Below are 16,092 nucleotides of genomic sequence, written 5' to 3' on the forward strand. Positions count from 1 at the left end.
GTCACAGCATGCTGTGGGTGCTGTGCTGAGCCAAGTGCCCTGCACTTTCCTGCACCAATGATAGTGCCCTGGCACTATTAACAGACTTAGAGAAAACTGTAAAGAGACAGGAGGGCCAGCCTACACATGGAATTACCAGTTACTCAAAAACAGAAAGCTTGACTGAAAAGAAACCTAACCAGGAGGGGGAACAAGAAGTGAATGAACACAAGCAAAAGGAGATTCAGTACACCAGAAAAACAAATTCTAAAATGCTTCAGGTTTAATGCTATATGTGCTTTATTTCTATGGTTCAATGTATTGCAGATTTAACTTTTTTTTTTTTTGAGACAGGGTTTTGCTGTAGTATTTATTAATATTTAAAGGTCTTAACTGTCCAAAGACAAGGGAAGTATTAATTTTAACTTTTAAAATTATTTTGTTTGCTTATTCTTTGTGTGTGTGCATGTGCACGCATACGAGATGGGAGAGAGAACTCGTGTAGAGATTTAAGAACAACTCTAGAAAATGCATTCTCTGTGGTTTCTCATGTGAATCTGAGGGACTGAATCATGTCGCCAGGCTTGCCTGCAAGCTGACCTTTACCCACTGAGCCCTCTCACAAACCCAAGAACTATATATACAATTTTAGAAAGGCAAAATTTTCATGTACATTACTTACTGGGTTGTTAGCTCATGCAATCTAAATTTCACAAATTATTCTTCCTAGCTACTATTTCATCTCTTTTTCAGGCAGTTTTCTGTTTTGGACCTGGGATGGAATAACAGATGGAGCACTATTGGAAACTGATACAACTGGGACATTTTTAGAGCAGTTTCAAAGTAACTCGCTGAAGCCCAATTGGGCTCAATAAAATATCCTTAGAAAACACAAATTATGGGCCTGGAGAGCGCTTAGAAGTTAAGAGCACTGGCTGCTCTTACAGAGGTCCTGAGTTCAACTCCCAACAACCACTGGGTGGCTCACAACCATCTATACTGGGATCTGATGCCCTCTTCTAGCATATAAGCATACATACAGGCAGAACATTGTATACATAATAAACTAAAAAACTAAAAAAGAAAAGAAATGAAACCACAAATCATGAAGTATACCAACAAATGCATTTTCTATTCATTTCTAGTCTGTGTAACAAGGCTAAATATAATGCGACCAACTCTGTGTGTGCACTTTACAACAGAGATCTACATTTACCTTCTAAGATTCCAGATGATGATTCTTGTCCCCTTCTTACCCATGATAGCATCAAGTTCTGCCAGTAATTTCTGTTCCGTAGAAAAGAGAGAATGTTCCAGAATTGCTGCTAGGCTTGCTTTTGATTCTGCTAAATTAATCATCTGGCGTATGTCCTTAGTTAAAGATGAAATCAACAACTTTTACACAATTATAATATAGAAGCCAACTTTAGTGAACTCAAGAGAAACCAACCCCTAAATTATTTAGAACTCCTGTCAAGCAATGTGATTTCAAAAGAACACAAGGAAGATGAAACGTGAGCATGCCCAGGGCTGAGCGGAATCCACCTATACCTCAGCTATGTGAGGCTCAAGGCAGTTCACCTCAACTCTAAGAGAGAGGAAAAAAGAGCAAACTCATTATTTCTAGTGACCTGTGTCAGTGAGCTCCTAAAATCATCCTGCTTTCCACTATAGGGAAACTTTCGAGCTGGGTCAACACAGTCTCTCTTATTAATCCACAATAATCCTGAAGTAAGGAATCCGTGCTGCATAAGAGCCGAGGCCCATCATCTTGTACTACATACTGAAACTCAGTCCTCTACCTCATCTGCAGCCCTGGAAAACAATCAACACGAGGCATGGTGGCACCTGCTCATTCAATCCCAGCACTAAAAAAACAGGGGGCGGGGGCCGGCAATCAATGTGATTTTTTTTTTTTTTTTTTTTTTGGTTTTTTGAGACAGGGTTTCTCTGTGGTTTTGGAGCCTCTCCTGGAACTAGCTCTTGTAGACCAGGCTGGTCTCGAACTCACAGAGACCCGCCTGCCTCTGCCTCCCGAGTGCTGGGATTAAAGGCGTGCGCCACCACCGCCCAGCTATCAATGTGATTTTTCAGGACCTCCCAGGGGTACTCAGTGAGACCTTGTTTCAAACCAATCAACCAAACAAACAAACAAAACAACTACAACCGTAAGCTCATTATGGTTGTCCAGTAAAGAAAAAAAACGAACCCTGAGCTTCAGGCACAGGGTAAAGGAAGCATATACAGACAAGAAATAGACTATACATGATTAAAAAAAAAATAGTAAAAAAATAAAATAAACCCACAAGAACTGGGGGGCCATAGAGTTAGTTAAGGGCACTTGTTGCTCTTGTAGAGATGGCTCAAATCCCAGTACCCACATGACAGCTTCATGGCCATTTGTAACAGCAGAACCAGGGGAATCAATACTCTTCTAACCTCTGTAGATACTACAAATACACATGGTCCATATCTATATTGCAGACAAAACACTATACACATAATTTTTAAATGAACAATGAACAACAAAATTTTGGATGGGTTTACTGGCTGGTTTTGTGTCAACTTGATACAAGCTAGAATCATCAGAGAAGAAGGAACCAGGAAGAGGCAAACCCAGCCCTTGGTGGATGGTTACCACCCTGGGTTAGTGGTCCTGGTTTCTGTAAGAAAGCAGGCTAAACAAGCCATGGGAGCAAGTCAGTAGCAGCAGCTCCCCTCCGTGGCCTCTCCATCAGCTCCTGCCTCTGGGATCCTGCCCTGTGTGAGTTCCTGTGCTGACTTCCTATGATCTGGAATTGTAAGTCAAATAAACCCTTTCCTCCTCAGCTTGCTTTCTGATCATGGTGTTCTGTTGCAGCAACAGAAACCCTACTAGGACATGGGTAAGGCCCTGCGTGTTCTTAACTCCAGCTTTAGATTGGATGGGATAGAAAATCAGTAGTTTGGAGGCTAGCCTGGTTAACACAGAGGGACCCTTCCTAAAACAAAGGACAGGACAAGACAAGAATTGAGGAAGACAAAAGAAATGTTCCAGATTTTTTAAGTTTCTCTGCAGCATTAATTCAAAATGAAAAGGATATGGTGTTTGTTGAATGTCACGATAGGGACAACAACATGTTCCGCCTTTATAACTTCCAAGTAGGTCTGAGACAAGAATCCCACACTCATGGTTTCTCCATTTTTGGTAAAAACTATTGCATCTTTGCCTAGTCTCATAGAACCTGACTTGAAGCCATTCCCATACAATCCAACCGGGACATGACCATTCATGGTGACTTTGTCACTGAAGCCAAAGCTAAAAAGAAAAGAAAAATTTAAATAAACACTCATTCTTTTATTTTTAAAAATTCAATATAATACTAAGTAAAAAGCCTGGATTCAAATGGTGATTCCACCTACTCTAGGAGTATATACAATCTTGAGCAACTTGGCCCTACCCTGCTGTGTTTTCACATCTCTGAAAAGAATGGGTTTACACCAGCTCATCACCTGGAATATATGACATGTCTGGGTTTTAACACGAGGTCTACGAACCTTCAGCTTCCAGGCCATGATCGTTTCCTCTAGATATGAACAATTCTCTTGTTCTGAACAAGGCTATGTGGCATGATTAATGGTGGGGCCAATTTGACTTTTGGCAGCATAATGAACATTTAAAGACAAGAGAACTTCTGTTTCTGCATTCTTCCGCTGCTTCGTACCATTTACTTCAGTACCCAGTGCAGACATTGTCACTGACTCTGCAGCCTGAGAATACATGAATTATTTTATGCCTCTTCATTCTCTCCATCTCTTTAAAGACAATATTAAAGACAACACAGGTAAGCCTAAATTATACCAAAGTAAACACAGTACTATCTGTGTGCTCCACCTCTAAAGGAATGCCAGAATTTTAGGTAAGGCAGACAAAGGGAAGGGGTGATGAGTATGATGGGATTGCCTAATAACCTAGTTATAGAAAATAATTAAAGACCTAGTCATGCTGTGTATATGGCATTTCATCTTTTAAAAACAGAATTAAGGATATAAAATGGTATTTTGTATGGCACGTGTAAATTTTAGAATAGGCAGAAGCCACCATTTTTTTAAGTATGACACGTTTTTTGCATACCTTAGCATTTTATGTAACTTATCTGCAGTCATTCCATTCCCATTATCAGTGAAAGTCAAGCATATACGGTCATTAATCACTGTTTTATCAATCCAGATCTGTTTAGCATTCACATCAGGATCATAAGCATTATCTGGAAGACAAAGGGTTGAGAAATTTTGAGTCTGCGTTTTAAAGAAGCCCATCATTAGAACAATGTAACAAGCAATAGAATACCATTATTACTTTAAAAGCTCTGTTAGAATTCCTAAGGTTTGAAAACATGAAACCAAACTGCCTCCTTGGGCTCTCCAAGCCCTTCACATCATGCAGGAATAAAGACTGGCAAGCACTCACTGAAGTGTGAAGCACCACCACTCACAAAGATGACTAAAACCAGGAAACTAAGTTGAGTGTGAAGAGCACTAGCAGTGGACACAGAAGCTAAGGAAGTTAAGAATAAGAAGGCAGAACCCCTGCCTTCTAAGCTACATACAGATGAAAGAGTCACCTCCTACAGGATCTGCCACTGGGATTTGTGTGGCACTCACAACTCCAGCACTGTGCACCTCTCCTTTAACATCTTGTTTACACACTCATTCTCACAACAGGCACAATAAAGGATTATGTGTGATTTATCCAAGATCCATCGGAACAGTCTCTAATTGAAATATACTTTGAAATATTTATTAGAAATAATGGCTTTCTGAATTTTGGACTCTTTCCCTCATACTGGGCTGTCTTATACAACCTTAATAGAAGGGGTAGTGCCTAGTTCTTACTGCAACTTGATATGCCATGCTGGGTTGCTATTCATGGGAGACCTGCCCTTTTCTGAACAGAAACTGAGGAGTGGATGGGGGAGGGAAGGTGCAGATGGGAGGGGAGAGGCTGGGAGGAAGAGCAGGGAGAGAAAACTTTGGTCTGGATGTAAAAAAATAAAAATTGTTTAAAAAATGGCTTTTAAACTACTCTTCTATAAAACAGTTTACAATTAATCTTTTCCAACCACTCCAGAAAAGATTCAATAGTATTTCATTAAGAACTTAAACTTGGTAATACAACAAAGAACACAACTGTTAGGCATGGGTATTCCTGCTAGTCTGCCACTAAAAACAAAGACACTTGCAGTGTTGTAGCACATCCACTGCAGAGTTGGGAGAAGAAAAATAAAACCACCTGGATGCTTGTTGGTTCTGATTTTAGAAAATCTTAGTATTATACCAAAAGAGAGGGGTTCCTGCAAGTGGGCAGGGTGCTCATCCTGCAATCCCAGCTCTACCAAGACTTACTGCAAATTCCAGGTCAGCCTGGGCTGGAGGGAGACCCTTCCTTAATAAACAAAAACTCAGAAGTTCCTCCTCCTCCCATATCTCAGGTAGGACCCTCCTTTGATAAAGATCCACTGTAAAACATACAAAGAAACCCCTGAGAATAGCATTTCCCCATTTAAAACATAAGCCTGGGGGGGGGGCGACAACTATTCTTGCTCATGTAATTTCCTAAGAAAATCATGACCTCATGATATTAATTCTGAACATAATATATGTGTTGTCTCATGCTCATTAAATAATTAAGGTATATCTTGGACCTCATCATTCCTTAGAGGACACAAGAAACCATCATAAAGTTAGCATATTAATTCTAACAGCTGAACAAGGAATCCACTCTGTGTTACACTGTGAAGAGTAAGTCTTAGTAAAAACACATCTGCAACATAAATGCTTTGTAAACTTAGCAAATTAAGAACTAAAGCTATGAAAACACTTGGTAGTTTGTGGAAGGCTGAGTAACTCATCTGATAGGAACATAAACAACTGTTAAGTCAGTTTTTACACTAATGTTTGTTATTCAGGAATATTTTTTAAAGTATAGCTGCATATTGCTTTTTTCAGAAGTTATTAAGTTATAATTATAACTAACAGACAGCATATGAAGTGTCAATTTACATACCTATTAATTCAGCAACTGCACTGAATGGCCAAGTATGACTAGTAGAATTTGTATGTAAAAACTTCGGGCAAAGCTGAAACAAACCAAAAATTCATATTATTTAATGCATCTCTTAATTATGAAAACAAGATCCAATAAACATTGTTTCTGTGCTAAACAACACTGAAACCAAACAAAAAATGACTTAGATGCTTGCTCCAAGAATATAAAGCCTAGAAGCTCCCTGGAAGATAACTCAATAGCTTACACATCAAGACCTATTTAATTTAAAATCCTTGCCTCCTTAATGTCCACAATACCATAGCCTCCCCAAGTCCCTTGTAGGACCTGTTTCTACATGACCCAGCCAAGACCCTGATGTCTGACAAAAATCATTTCCTAAATCTCCCTACTTTGAGACAAGATTTTGCAAAGAGAGTGCTTGGTTATTAGTGTACCGACTGGGTCTAATAGCCAGCCTTACTAAGCTTGGCTGGCGGCCTCTCGGAGACAGTATTCAACACTCTGAGGTGGTTGCATTATCTATTCCAAGTTTATTGCAGTTGAACATTGGCCTGGTGTGTATCCATGACTTCTTCAAATAATAAAGCACTGCAATTTATAAGCTCTTAAAGTATGACTTTACTCTCTATAACAGATATGAAGAAGAGGTCAATAAACCCTGTTATAGCAAACTTAATTTTTTGAGCAATTTAGGCACATAATCAACTAGCTTAAGTACAATTTTTTTTTAAGGCAGGGTCAGGGCTGGTTGGGCTGGAAAGATGGCTTAGGGGTTAAGAGCACTCACTGCTCTTCCAAAGATCCTGAATTAAATTCCCAGCACCCACATGTCAGCTCACAACTGTCGATGCCATCTTCTGGTATGCAGATGGACATGCAAAGTACCCATATATATAAAAAATAAAATCTTTAGCTGGGCATGGGGGCACATGCCTTTAATCCTAGCAGTCAGGAGGCAGGCAGATCTCTGTGAGTTGGAGGACAGCTTGATCTACAGAGCAACACAGAGAAACTCTGTGTGTGTGTGTGTGGCAGGGAGGGCAGGGTTGTGTAACCTAGAATAGCCTTGAACTCACCTTAAACGCCTGAACCTCTGGCCTCCACTTCCCCAACACAAGAGGCTGGGGATGTATGTATAGGCAGAATGTTTGACTAACATGCATAAAGCCCTGGGCTTAACCCCCAGCACCTTATAAAACCAGGCATAGTAACCAAGAGTCTGTAATTACATGACTTGGGAACCACGGTATCAAAAATTTAAGGTTATCCTTATCAAGTTTAAGCTGCGAGACCAGTATGGTCTGTTGGAGATCTGACTCAAGATAAACAAACAAACAAAAACCTAGGCATCTGCCAGGCATGGTGTCATACACATTTAATCCTCTGAAGGCTGACGCAGGGAGATTTCTGTGAGTTCGAGGCCAGCCTGGTCTACAAAATGAGTTCTAGAACAGCTAGGGCTGTTACACGGAGAAACCCTGTCTCAAAACTGCCACCCCACAAAGAAGTCAGTCAGTGGTAGTGCACGCCTTTAATCCCAGCACTTGAGAAGCAGAGGCGGGCGGATCCCTTTGAGTTCAGCCTGGTCTACAGGGCGAGTTCCAGGACAGGCTACAAAGCTGCAGAGAAACCCTGTCTCAACCCTCCCCCCCAAAATTAAAAACAGTCAAGGGAAGCTAGGCATGTGGCATATGCCTTTAATCACAACATTCCGGAGGCAGAGTTCTCTGTGAGTCAGAGGCCGGCCTGGTCTATGTAGCAAGTTCCAGGCCAGGTGAGACTATAGGGCTATTGAGACCCTGTTTCAAATAAGAAAAGAATGAAGGCTGTCAAGGATGTAAAGAAATTAAACTGCTATGCTGTTCTAACAAAGCAGTAGGTAGCTGGCAATATGGCCCAGCAGGAATTTAGCCTGAAGACCTGAGTTCAATTCCTGGGATCCACACGGTGGAGAACTAAGTCCTAAAAGTTGTCCTCTGAAAACACACAACAAACACCACAGCCCATGTGTGCTACCTTCCACACCCCAAATAAGTAAATAAACAAGGAAAGACAAGAAAGTTGTCAGGACCAAAATAAAACCAAGGAAAGCCACACAGGGAGGGAAGACCGTTGAGAATATTTCCCAGGTAGCAGAAACCATCACAAAAGACTGCTAAAACCACAGTCTTGTATATAGATAAAAATATTTCTATGACCAGGGAGTGGTGTCACATGCCTTTAATCCCAGCATTTGGGAAGCAGAGGCAAGCAGATCTCTCGAGTTCAAGGCCAGTCACACAGAGAAACCCTTTCTGGAAAAAATAAGGGCAAAAAAAATAGTTCTACAATGTAACCTGTCCAGAAACACACTGATTACACTCTGGAACGGACAGGATCCTTGGCTCCTTGGTATTTGTGGCCAAAGATGAGTGTTTAAAACACAACTCTTTCCCGTTTACTTTCAGCATGCTTGTCTTCCTTGGCCTCCCTACGTCCATGATGATTCCTGGCTATTGCAATCCGCTGGAGAGCAAGCTGACACTTGCTGGGAATGTAAAATGTACAGCAGCTATGGAACACGGTACAGCGGTTCCTCAAAAGCTTAAAATGCAATCCTGCTTTGGGTAAAGTTATCACACTCATCATTCAGACTTGGGTCGTAAGAAACTCAATGATTTGTCCAAAGTTACACATCCAATAATTGATGTCAGGAGTGAAGTCATGAGGGCAGGCCTAGCCTGCGCTGTTAGTCACTAAGCAAGTGCTTACTGAGGGAGTAAGTCTAAACAGCCCTGTGGAACGGTTAAAGAAGTCCCTAAAACACTATCCAGTCAAGGACCCCCAATTGATAAATTCTGGGTGTGTCTAAACACAGCTAGAAAAATACTTTTATATTCTTTGGAAAGTGTGAATGATCTTATTGATCAGTATGGAGAAGGAAAAAGAAAAATCAAAATATCAATTAACCAAAGATACTCATTCATAAAGATGCTGTATAAAAAATGCAATCACTGTACAATGCTAGGCACATTTGAAAATTAAAGAGAAAAACCCCAAGAAAAGTAAGTAAATAAAAGTAGCATGCACTGCCTGGGAGCCAGGTATCAGCCTGTTTCAGCTAGATACACAAGGACCTCTGGGGTGGGGAGGAGAAAGCAAACATCAACAAATGGTCTGAGCATTTTACTTGGAAGTATAAAGAAAAATGAAAAAAGTTAATTCACATTCTTCACTCTGTGCTTGGCTCCCAGACCTCCTGAAAGATCCTAAGATGTGCATCTAACAGCTAGAGCAGGCACGATGCAGAATGCTTCCCTAGCATGTCCACGGCCCTGGACAGGGTAGTGAGGATCCCTTAATAAAGGTGGTATAAGCCGGGCGGTGGTGGCGCACGCCTTTAATCCCAGCACTCGGGAGGCAGAGGCAGGCGGGTCTCTGTGAGTTCGAGACCAGCCTGGTCTACAAGAGCTAGTTCCAGGACAGGCTCCAAAACCACAGAGAAACCCTGTCTCGAAAAACCCCAAAATAAATAAATAAATAAATAAAGGTGGTATAAGTTAAGGCTGATCCTTGACGGTTTGCTATTGATAACTGCAAAGTTCACCAACCTCTAGATTTCGTCCTCATCCAAGCATTTCATAGCTATCGGCAAATTCATGCACTTGGTGTGGTCAATAAACTATGGAAACTAACATTTATTTCTCATGTCATGGAACTTTTTTCAACCATTTTGAGCGCCCATTTTTTAGATCACAGACCATACAAAAACAGGTGCCATGCTGGATTTGGTTCAGGAGCTACAGTGTACCAACTAGTCATGAACCAAAAGCAGATAAGTGAAAAAAAATCCCAAGGTTCCCAAGAGCCCATGCCAAATTAGCACTAAAGTCATTGCCACGCCCAGAACCAACTGTTAACTCTAGACTTTGCCATCACATCAAAGATGAATTCAGGGTCTCAAGAACACTCTATTTGGCAATGCTGCCAACTTTATGGAATTTGGTTTGCTTGCTTCCTCATTTCAATCTTTATTTTTGAGACAAGAGTTTCACTGTTACTGACTGGTCTGGAACTTCACAGAGCTTGCCTCTACCTCTCAAGTGCTGGATTACAGGCCAAGTCCCTTGTTTGTTTCTCTTTATGTATACTAGGGACGGCATCCAGAGTCTTCCCTTGCCAGGCCAAGTGCTCTACCATTAAACTATATCCCTGGTTCACTTATATTTTGAGACTGGGTCTCATAAGTTGTGCAGGTTGGCCTTTAGCTTGTGATCCTCCTGCTGCAGCCTCTTGAGAAACTAGAACTATAGAAACATTACCAGGCCCATTATTAATTCAATTATTTTTGAGACAGTCTTTCACTAAACCTGGAGTTCACTAGTCTGTCTAGACTGACTGGTACCTCCCCAATGCAGGGGATCTGATCTCAGGACTTCATGGTTCCAGTGTACTTTATTCAACTAAGCCATTTCCATAGCCCTTCACTTCAATCTTGATGAGTCAGAGAATGCAATTTGTAAGGAGGTGGAAAAGGTGGGAACTTGATCCCAAACCAACTAAACATCTAATTTACCTTTTTCTTCTGATCATGACTAGCTATGAGCACTCTTCAGGCTGTGATCTTTCTTATTTAGGAAAAGGGTCAAGAAACATGGTCCATGCTGGCCCCAGAACTCTTGATACTGCCTCAGCCTTCTTAGCACTGAGCTTATATTGGAATTTTCTTTGGACCACCAGAAAGATCCCAAATAAAGACACAGGAACTTATTAATTATGAATGTTCAGTTTTAGCTTAGGCTTGTCCCACTCACTCTTTTAACTTAATTTAACCTGTTTCTATTAGTCTACATTTTTTTTTGTTTTTTTTTTGTTTTGTTTTGTTTTGAGACAGGGTTTCTCTGTAGCTTTTGGTTCCTGTCCTGGAACTAGCTCTTGTAGACCAGGCTGGCCTCGAACTAACAGAGATCTGCCAGCCTCTGCCTCCTGAGTGCTGGGATTAAAGCGTGCGCCTCTATTAGTCTACATTTTGCCTTGGGGCTTTTTATCTTTCTCCCATTCAGTGTGTTCTAGTGTCCTGCTTCCTCCCTCTCTGGCTGACTGGCCCCTGGTGTCTCCCTGGCTGTTCCTTTTCTTTCTACCTCAATCTTAAATTCCTCTTCCTATTTACTTTCCCTGCCCAGAAGTCTGCCTATACCTCCTCCCATGCTATTGGCCAATCAACTTTTTATTAGACCAATCAGGTGCATAAGGCAGGCAAGGTAAAACAGCAACACATCTTCACACAGTTAAACAAAGATCACACCTGGTTTATAAAAGAAATAGCATTTGCAGCCAGGCAGTGGTGGTGCATCCCTTTAATCCCAGCACTCAGGAGGCAGAGGCAGGCGGATCTCTGTGAGTTCAAAGCCAGCCTGGTCTACAAGAGCTAGTTCAGGACAGGCTCCAAAGCTACAGAGAAACACTGTCTCAAAAAACCAAAAAAAGAAAAAAAATAGTATTTATTTTTGGTGCTGGGGTAGCACCCAGGGCCTAGCACATGCTAGGTGTGTGCCATTACACTACGATATATCCCTGACCCAAAACAGAGATTTCAAACACTATAGCAAGACTAATACCTTAGGCTAAACTGCTGTGAATGAAAGCTCCCTGAAGCTTCATCTGTATTCAAGATCCTGTATGTGTCTGGCTAACTACCACACCATGATTGAGAAATGGGATGTTGTAAGACAGCCAAAATTCTCTTGAGCTCTCTTTCGTGCCCTCTTCTCAAGAGCTGGGGATTGAACTTGGGCAGTGCACCTGGAAGAGACACTGTCCCCCTGAAATACAGCCCAAGTCCACTTTCTTTTCTCTTTTGAAAAGATTATCCAAGGGGCCCTTAAACTCACTCTACAGCCCAGGCAGGCCTTACTCTGTACTTCTCCCATCTCAGTCTATGCCATAGCCTGACTTTTAGTGTCATTTACCATCAACCCTGCATCAGACCTAACTTCCTCAGAGATCATGAGGCACAACAGAGCTCTCCCTCTCTGCTACCTGACACTCCAACCAGTTATCTGGCAAACGGACTCATCGTGACTTTATTTTGTTCTATGATTTAGAAACTTCCGTAAGACTGGGAATACAGTGACAGAATGTTTTCCTGGTAAACAGGAGACCCCTTGTTGGATAACCCTTAACACACACTCACTCACCACCACCACCTCATTACTCAGGGCAATCTGCTCCAGGACCTTGGCCATAACCAACACAGATTAATTTCTTTTCTTTTTAGCAAAGATTTATTTATTTTATGTATATGAGTGCTCAATCTGCATGTACACCTTTAAGCCAGAAGAGGGCATCAGATCCCACTCTAGATGGTTGAGCCACCAGTGGTTACTGGGAATCGAACTCAGGTCCTCTGGAAGAACAGCTAGTGCTCTTAACCGCTGAGCCATCTCTCCAGCCCCAACGCATAATAATTTTTATTATTTCCCTGGGAACAGGAACTCTTTGGAGTCTAGGGTGGTGAGTGTTACTCTATCCAGACTCACCCAGTTGGGGAGCAGAATTAAGGAGCTTAAACCCAGTGGAAAGAAAGAATCAAGTTGCTCTCTTTTTAACTACTAAGCAACCATTTCATTAAACAGAGTATGTAACGAAAAGTCACTGACCTGGAAGATAGAAACAAACCTCGTAAATCAGTACGATTTCTCTCTCAAAAGAAAGGGGAGTTACTTAATCCCAGCACTCGGGACGCAGAGGCAGGCGGATCTCTGGGAGTTCGAGGCCAGCCTGGTTTACAAGAGCTAGTTACGGGAGAGACACCAAAGCTACAGAGAAACCCTGTCTCGAAAAACCAAAAAAAAAAAAAAAAAAAGAAAAGAAAAGAAAGGGGAGTTAGGATGGCCAAACTATGGCTCAAGAGAAATGACTAATGGTAAGAGCACCTACGGCCCTTACAGAGGACGGGGTTCAGTTCCCAGCACTCCACAGGGCAACTCACTACTCAGTAATGGAGGGGGATCTGAGTCCCTCTTCTCATCCCAGGTAGATAGCATACACCTGCAGGCAAACTACTCATAGACATAATGTAAATAAATGTAAAAAGGATTGGGCAAACTATGAATAGGCAATTAAAAACATAACAAACATATGAAGAATGTTCAACCTCACAAATAGGCAGAGGCAATAAAACCAGGTAACGTTTCATGCACACTTGGGGCTATCACGTCCCCTATCATGGCCAAATGAATGGACGCGGAGCAGATGCACTCGTCAAGTGCCGGTGGGAAACAACGAGACGTGCTTTTACCTCCGAAAACCCTTACCGCTCAGCAATGAAATATAACACTGAGTACTTTTTTCTTTTTCTTTCTGAGACTGGACTTTCCCGCCCTAAACTGTCCTAGAATTTGCCTGTCTCCGTCACCCGAGCGCTGGGATTACAGGGATGCCACACCACAGCACCCCCCAAACCCCCAACCCCAGCCGCCATCCTTCAAACATCGAGACCTCCTGGGCTGAGGAAGTACTTTCCCCGCCTAGAGCCTCAGGACCAGCGCAGAATAAAACTTTGCAGAAATCATCAGGTGAAGAAGCCACGCCCACAATGTTTTGGACCTGAAAGTATAAGTCGTTTTGTGTGACCACTCCCAACTGCTTCAGAAGGGTTTGTCACAACTGGCGGCAGCCAGAAGCAGCGGCAGGGGCTAGCCTGGCGAGCGAAGAGGGGCTGAGAGGCCCTGCTCGGTGCGTCCGTGCCACGGTCGAGGCGGACGGCGTCCGCACGGCAGCCCCGGCCGCCCCCGGCGAGGCCCGACGGCTCCGCGCCCGCGGCGGCACCGCTCCGGGGCGGGCGGACGGGTGGGCGGGGGAGGGCGCGGCTCCGACAACAGCTGGCGGCAGCCGCAAAGCCCGACGAGGGCAGGCCGCCCGCGGCGGACGGGGGCCGCAGCCCGGCCCGAGCCGCCCGGCGCGCACCGATCGCCTCACGGCCGCTCGTCCGAGCGGAGCGACATGGCGGCGGCTCTGCGTCCGCGCCGCGACCCGCCGGCCGCGGCGCCGGGTCCTCGAGGCGCCGCCGCCCACTGCCATCCCGCTCGCTGGCCCGCCCGCCCGCCCTCCTGGGACCCGGCCCGCTCCTCCCCTCGCGGCTGCTCACCGCGCTGAGGCGGATCCCGCTGGGTGACTGCGCCGCCATCTTGAGAGAGCTACAAAGCCAGGACCGGCCTCGGCCGCAACCCGACTGGGAGGCTGCGAGTCCGCCGTGGGGTCCGCGGCCCCGCCCACTTCCGGGGCGTGCCGCCTCTACGAGGCCCCTCCCACTCACTTCCGCCTCGGGCAAAGTCGACGCGGGAGGGGGTAGACAGTCTTGCCCAGCTGCGTTTGACCTGCTGCGCGCGCAGGCCACCCCGCCACCTCAGGCGTAGGGCGCATGCGTGAGGCAGGCTGGCTCAGAGGCGTCGTGGTCGCTGAGCTTTCAGACGCGTGTGAAACTAGATAAACTCGGATGAGACTCGCACTGCAAAAGTGTAATCCATGTCTGCTAGTAATGATGCTACTGAAAAATTGCAAGACACAAACGAAGGAAATAATTGCTTTTTGGATTTTCCTGAAAGTGATCAGCTTTTATCCTGGGAGTCACAGCTCAGGGAGACGTTAATTCAATGTGTGTGTGTAGTAGGGAGCTGTGGGCCTGCTTTTCGTCCTGCCCGGCTCCCGCATGGTTAGCTTTATACCCGAAATAACAACATATGCATTGTATTCTTTTAAACACTGCTTGGCCCTTTAGCTCTAGCCCTTACTGGCTAATTCTCATATCCCGATCAACCCATCTCGAATAATCTGTGTAGCACCAGTCTTACCGGGAAAGATTTAACATGTCTGACCTGGCGGCTGGCTGCATCGCATCTGCCTCTGTAGAGGAGAGCATGGCGTCTGTCTCTCAGAGGAGCTGCCCTCCATCTGAGCTCACTTTCTCTTTCTCCCAGCATTCTATTCTGTTTACTCCACCCACCTATGTTTTAACCTATGAGGGCCAAGCAGTTTCTTTATTACTTAACCAATGAAATCAACAGATTGATATGACACTCCCACATCAGTGTGTGTGTCGAACCTGGTATTACACTGAGTCAGATAACCAAGCAAGGGCTGCCAGATAGCACAAGTAAAGGCAGGGTTGAGAGGTTTGCATCTGCTGTGACCTTATGAAAGTTATACACTTTTAATAGGCTTTCTGTAACGGGATAATAGGTTTCTTTGCCGATGCAGTAAGCCAAATTTAAAAAGCAAAAGAGCAGGTTTGTTTGAGCAAAGCAACTCCCTGGTAACTCCTCCAGCCCCAAAGATCGGGCGGGAGAAGTCACGTATATATGCCAACAAAAAACACACCCTGACCCTGAAACCAGCACCGGTGAAAGAAACACTTTGGCCCTGAAAACAGAGCCAAAGAAACACTACACCTCAGACCAACTCAGTAGAAAAACCAATCAATCCCTGAGCACAAAACGAACCAATCCCTAAACTCAAAATCCAGCGAATCACCAAGCTTCTCCAAATTCAGGGATTGAAATTTGACCAATTGCCACCCTGGAAATCTCCACTCTGGAAAAACTCCACCCCCAAGAAACCCCATATAAACCCTGTACCTGGTCAGTTGGCTGCTGCCTTTTTCACCATGGAGCAGGCAGTCGTCCTCCTCCTTCCTTCCCTCCCAATAAGTCTCTTGGATAAGGTTTGGGCGAGGCTGTCTTTTGCAGGAATTGAAGGGAGCAGAGCAAAGCGGAACAGGGCTATAACGCTATAGCTGGGAAAACCTTCCCCTAGCCTAGCAGAGTTGTTACACTCCGGGGACCTGAGCAGAACTGTAACAGCTTCGCTGGGGAAGCCCTCTCCGGCTGGAGCAGAGTTGTTAAATGGGGTAACCCTTTCCCTGGAGCAGGGCTATAACCTGCTACACTTGGGGTAAGTTTGTGACCTGCCTTGGTTTTCGGCCAGGATCCCTTCCTTTCCTAGCTGCACCGCTTACAATGCAGCAGAACGGAAGCATGCATCTTATATACCCCGTAGGGCAGGAGCGATGACGTGTCCTCCACAAG

At 44.2% G+C, this 16,092-nt stretch overlaps 1 protein-coding gene across 2 annotated transcripts in view; it reads right to left on the reverse strand.

Moving 5' to 3' along the window:
• The window catches only part of Morc3 (MORC family CW-type zinc finger 3), a 55,084-nt gene extending 40,799 nt beyond the window's left edge, over positions 1-14,285 (reverse strand). For both annotated transcript variants that reach the window (XM_057765522.1, XM_057765521.1), the window contains exons 1-5: positions 14,157-14,285; positions 6,026-6,098; positions 4,094-4,226; positions 3,063-3,277; positions 1,196-1,343 (exon numbers count right to left, since the gene is read on the reverse strand). In XM_057765522.1, coding sequence (XP_057621505.1) covers positions 1,196-1,343; positions 3,063-3,277; positions 4,094-4,226; positions 6,026-6,098; positions 14,157-14,195 — 608 coding nt within the window. In that variant the 5' untranslated portion in view covers positions 14,196-14,285. The remainder of the gene's footprint in view (positions 1-1,195; positions 1,344-3,062; positions 3,278-4,093; positions 4,227-6,025; positions 6,099-14,156) is intronic.
• Positions 14,286-16,092: the final 1,807 nt, after the last annotated feature.

Source organism: Chionomys nivalis, chromosome 3 (genome assembly GCF_950005125.1).
Source record: "Chionomys nivalis chromosome 3, mChiNiv1.1, whole genome shotgun sequence".
Taxonomy (NCBI): Eukaryota; Metazoa; Chordata; class Mammalia; order Rodentia; family Cricetidae; genus Chionomys; species Chionomys nivalis.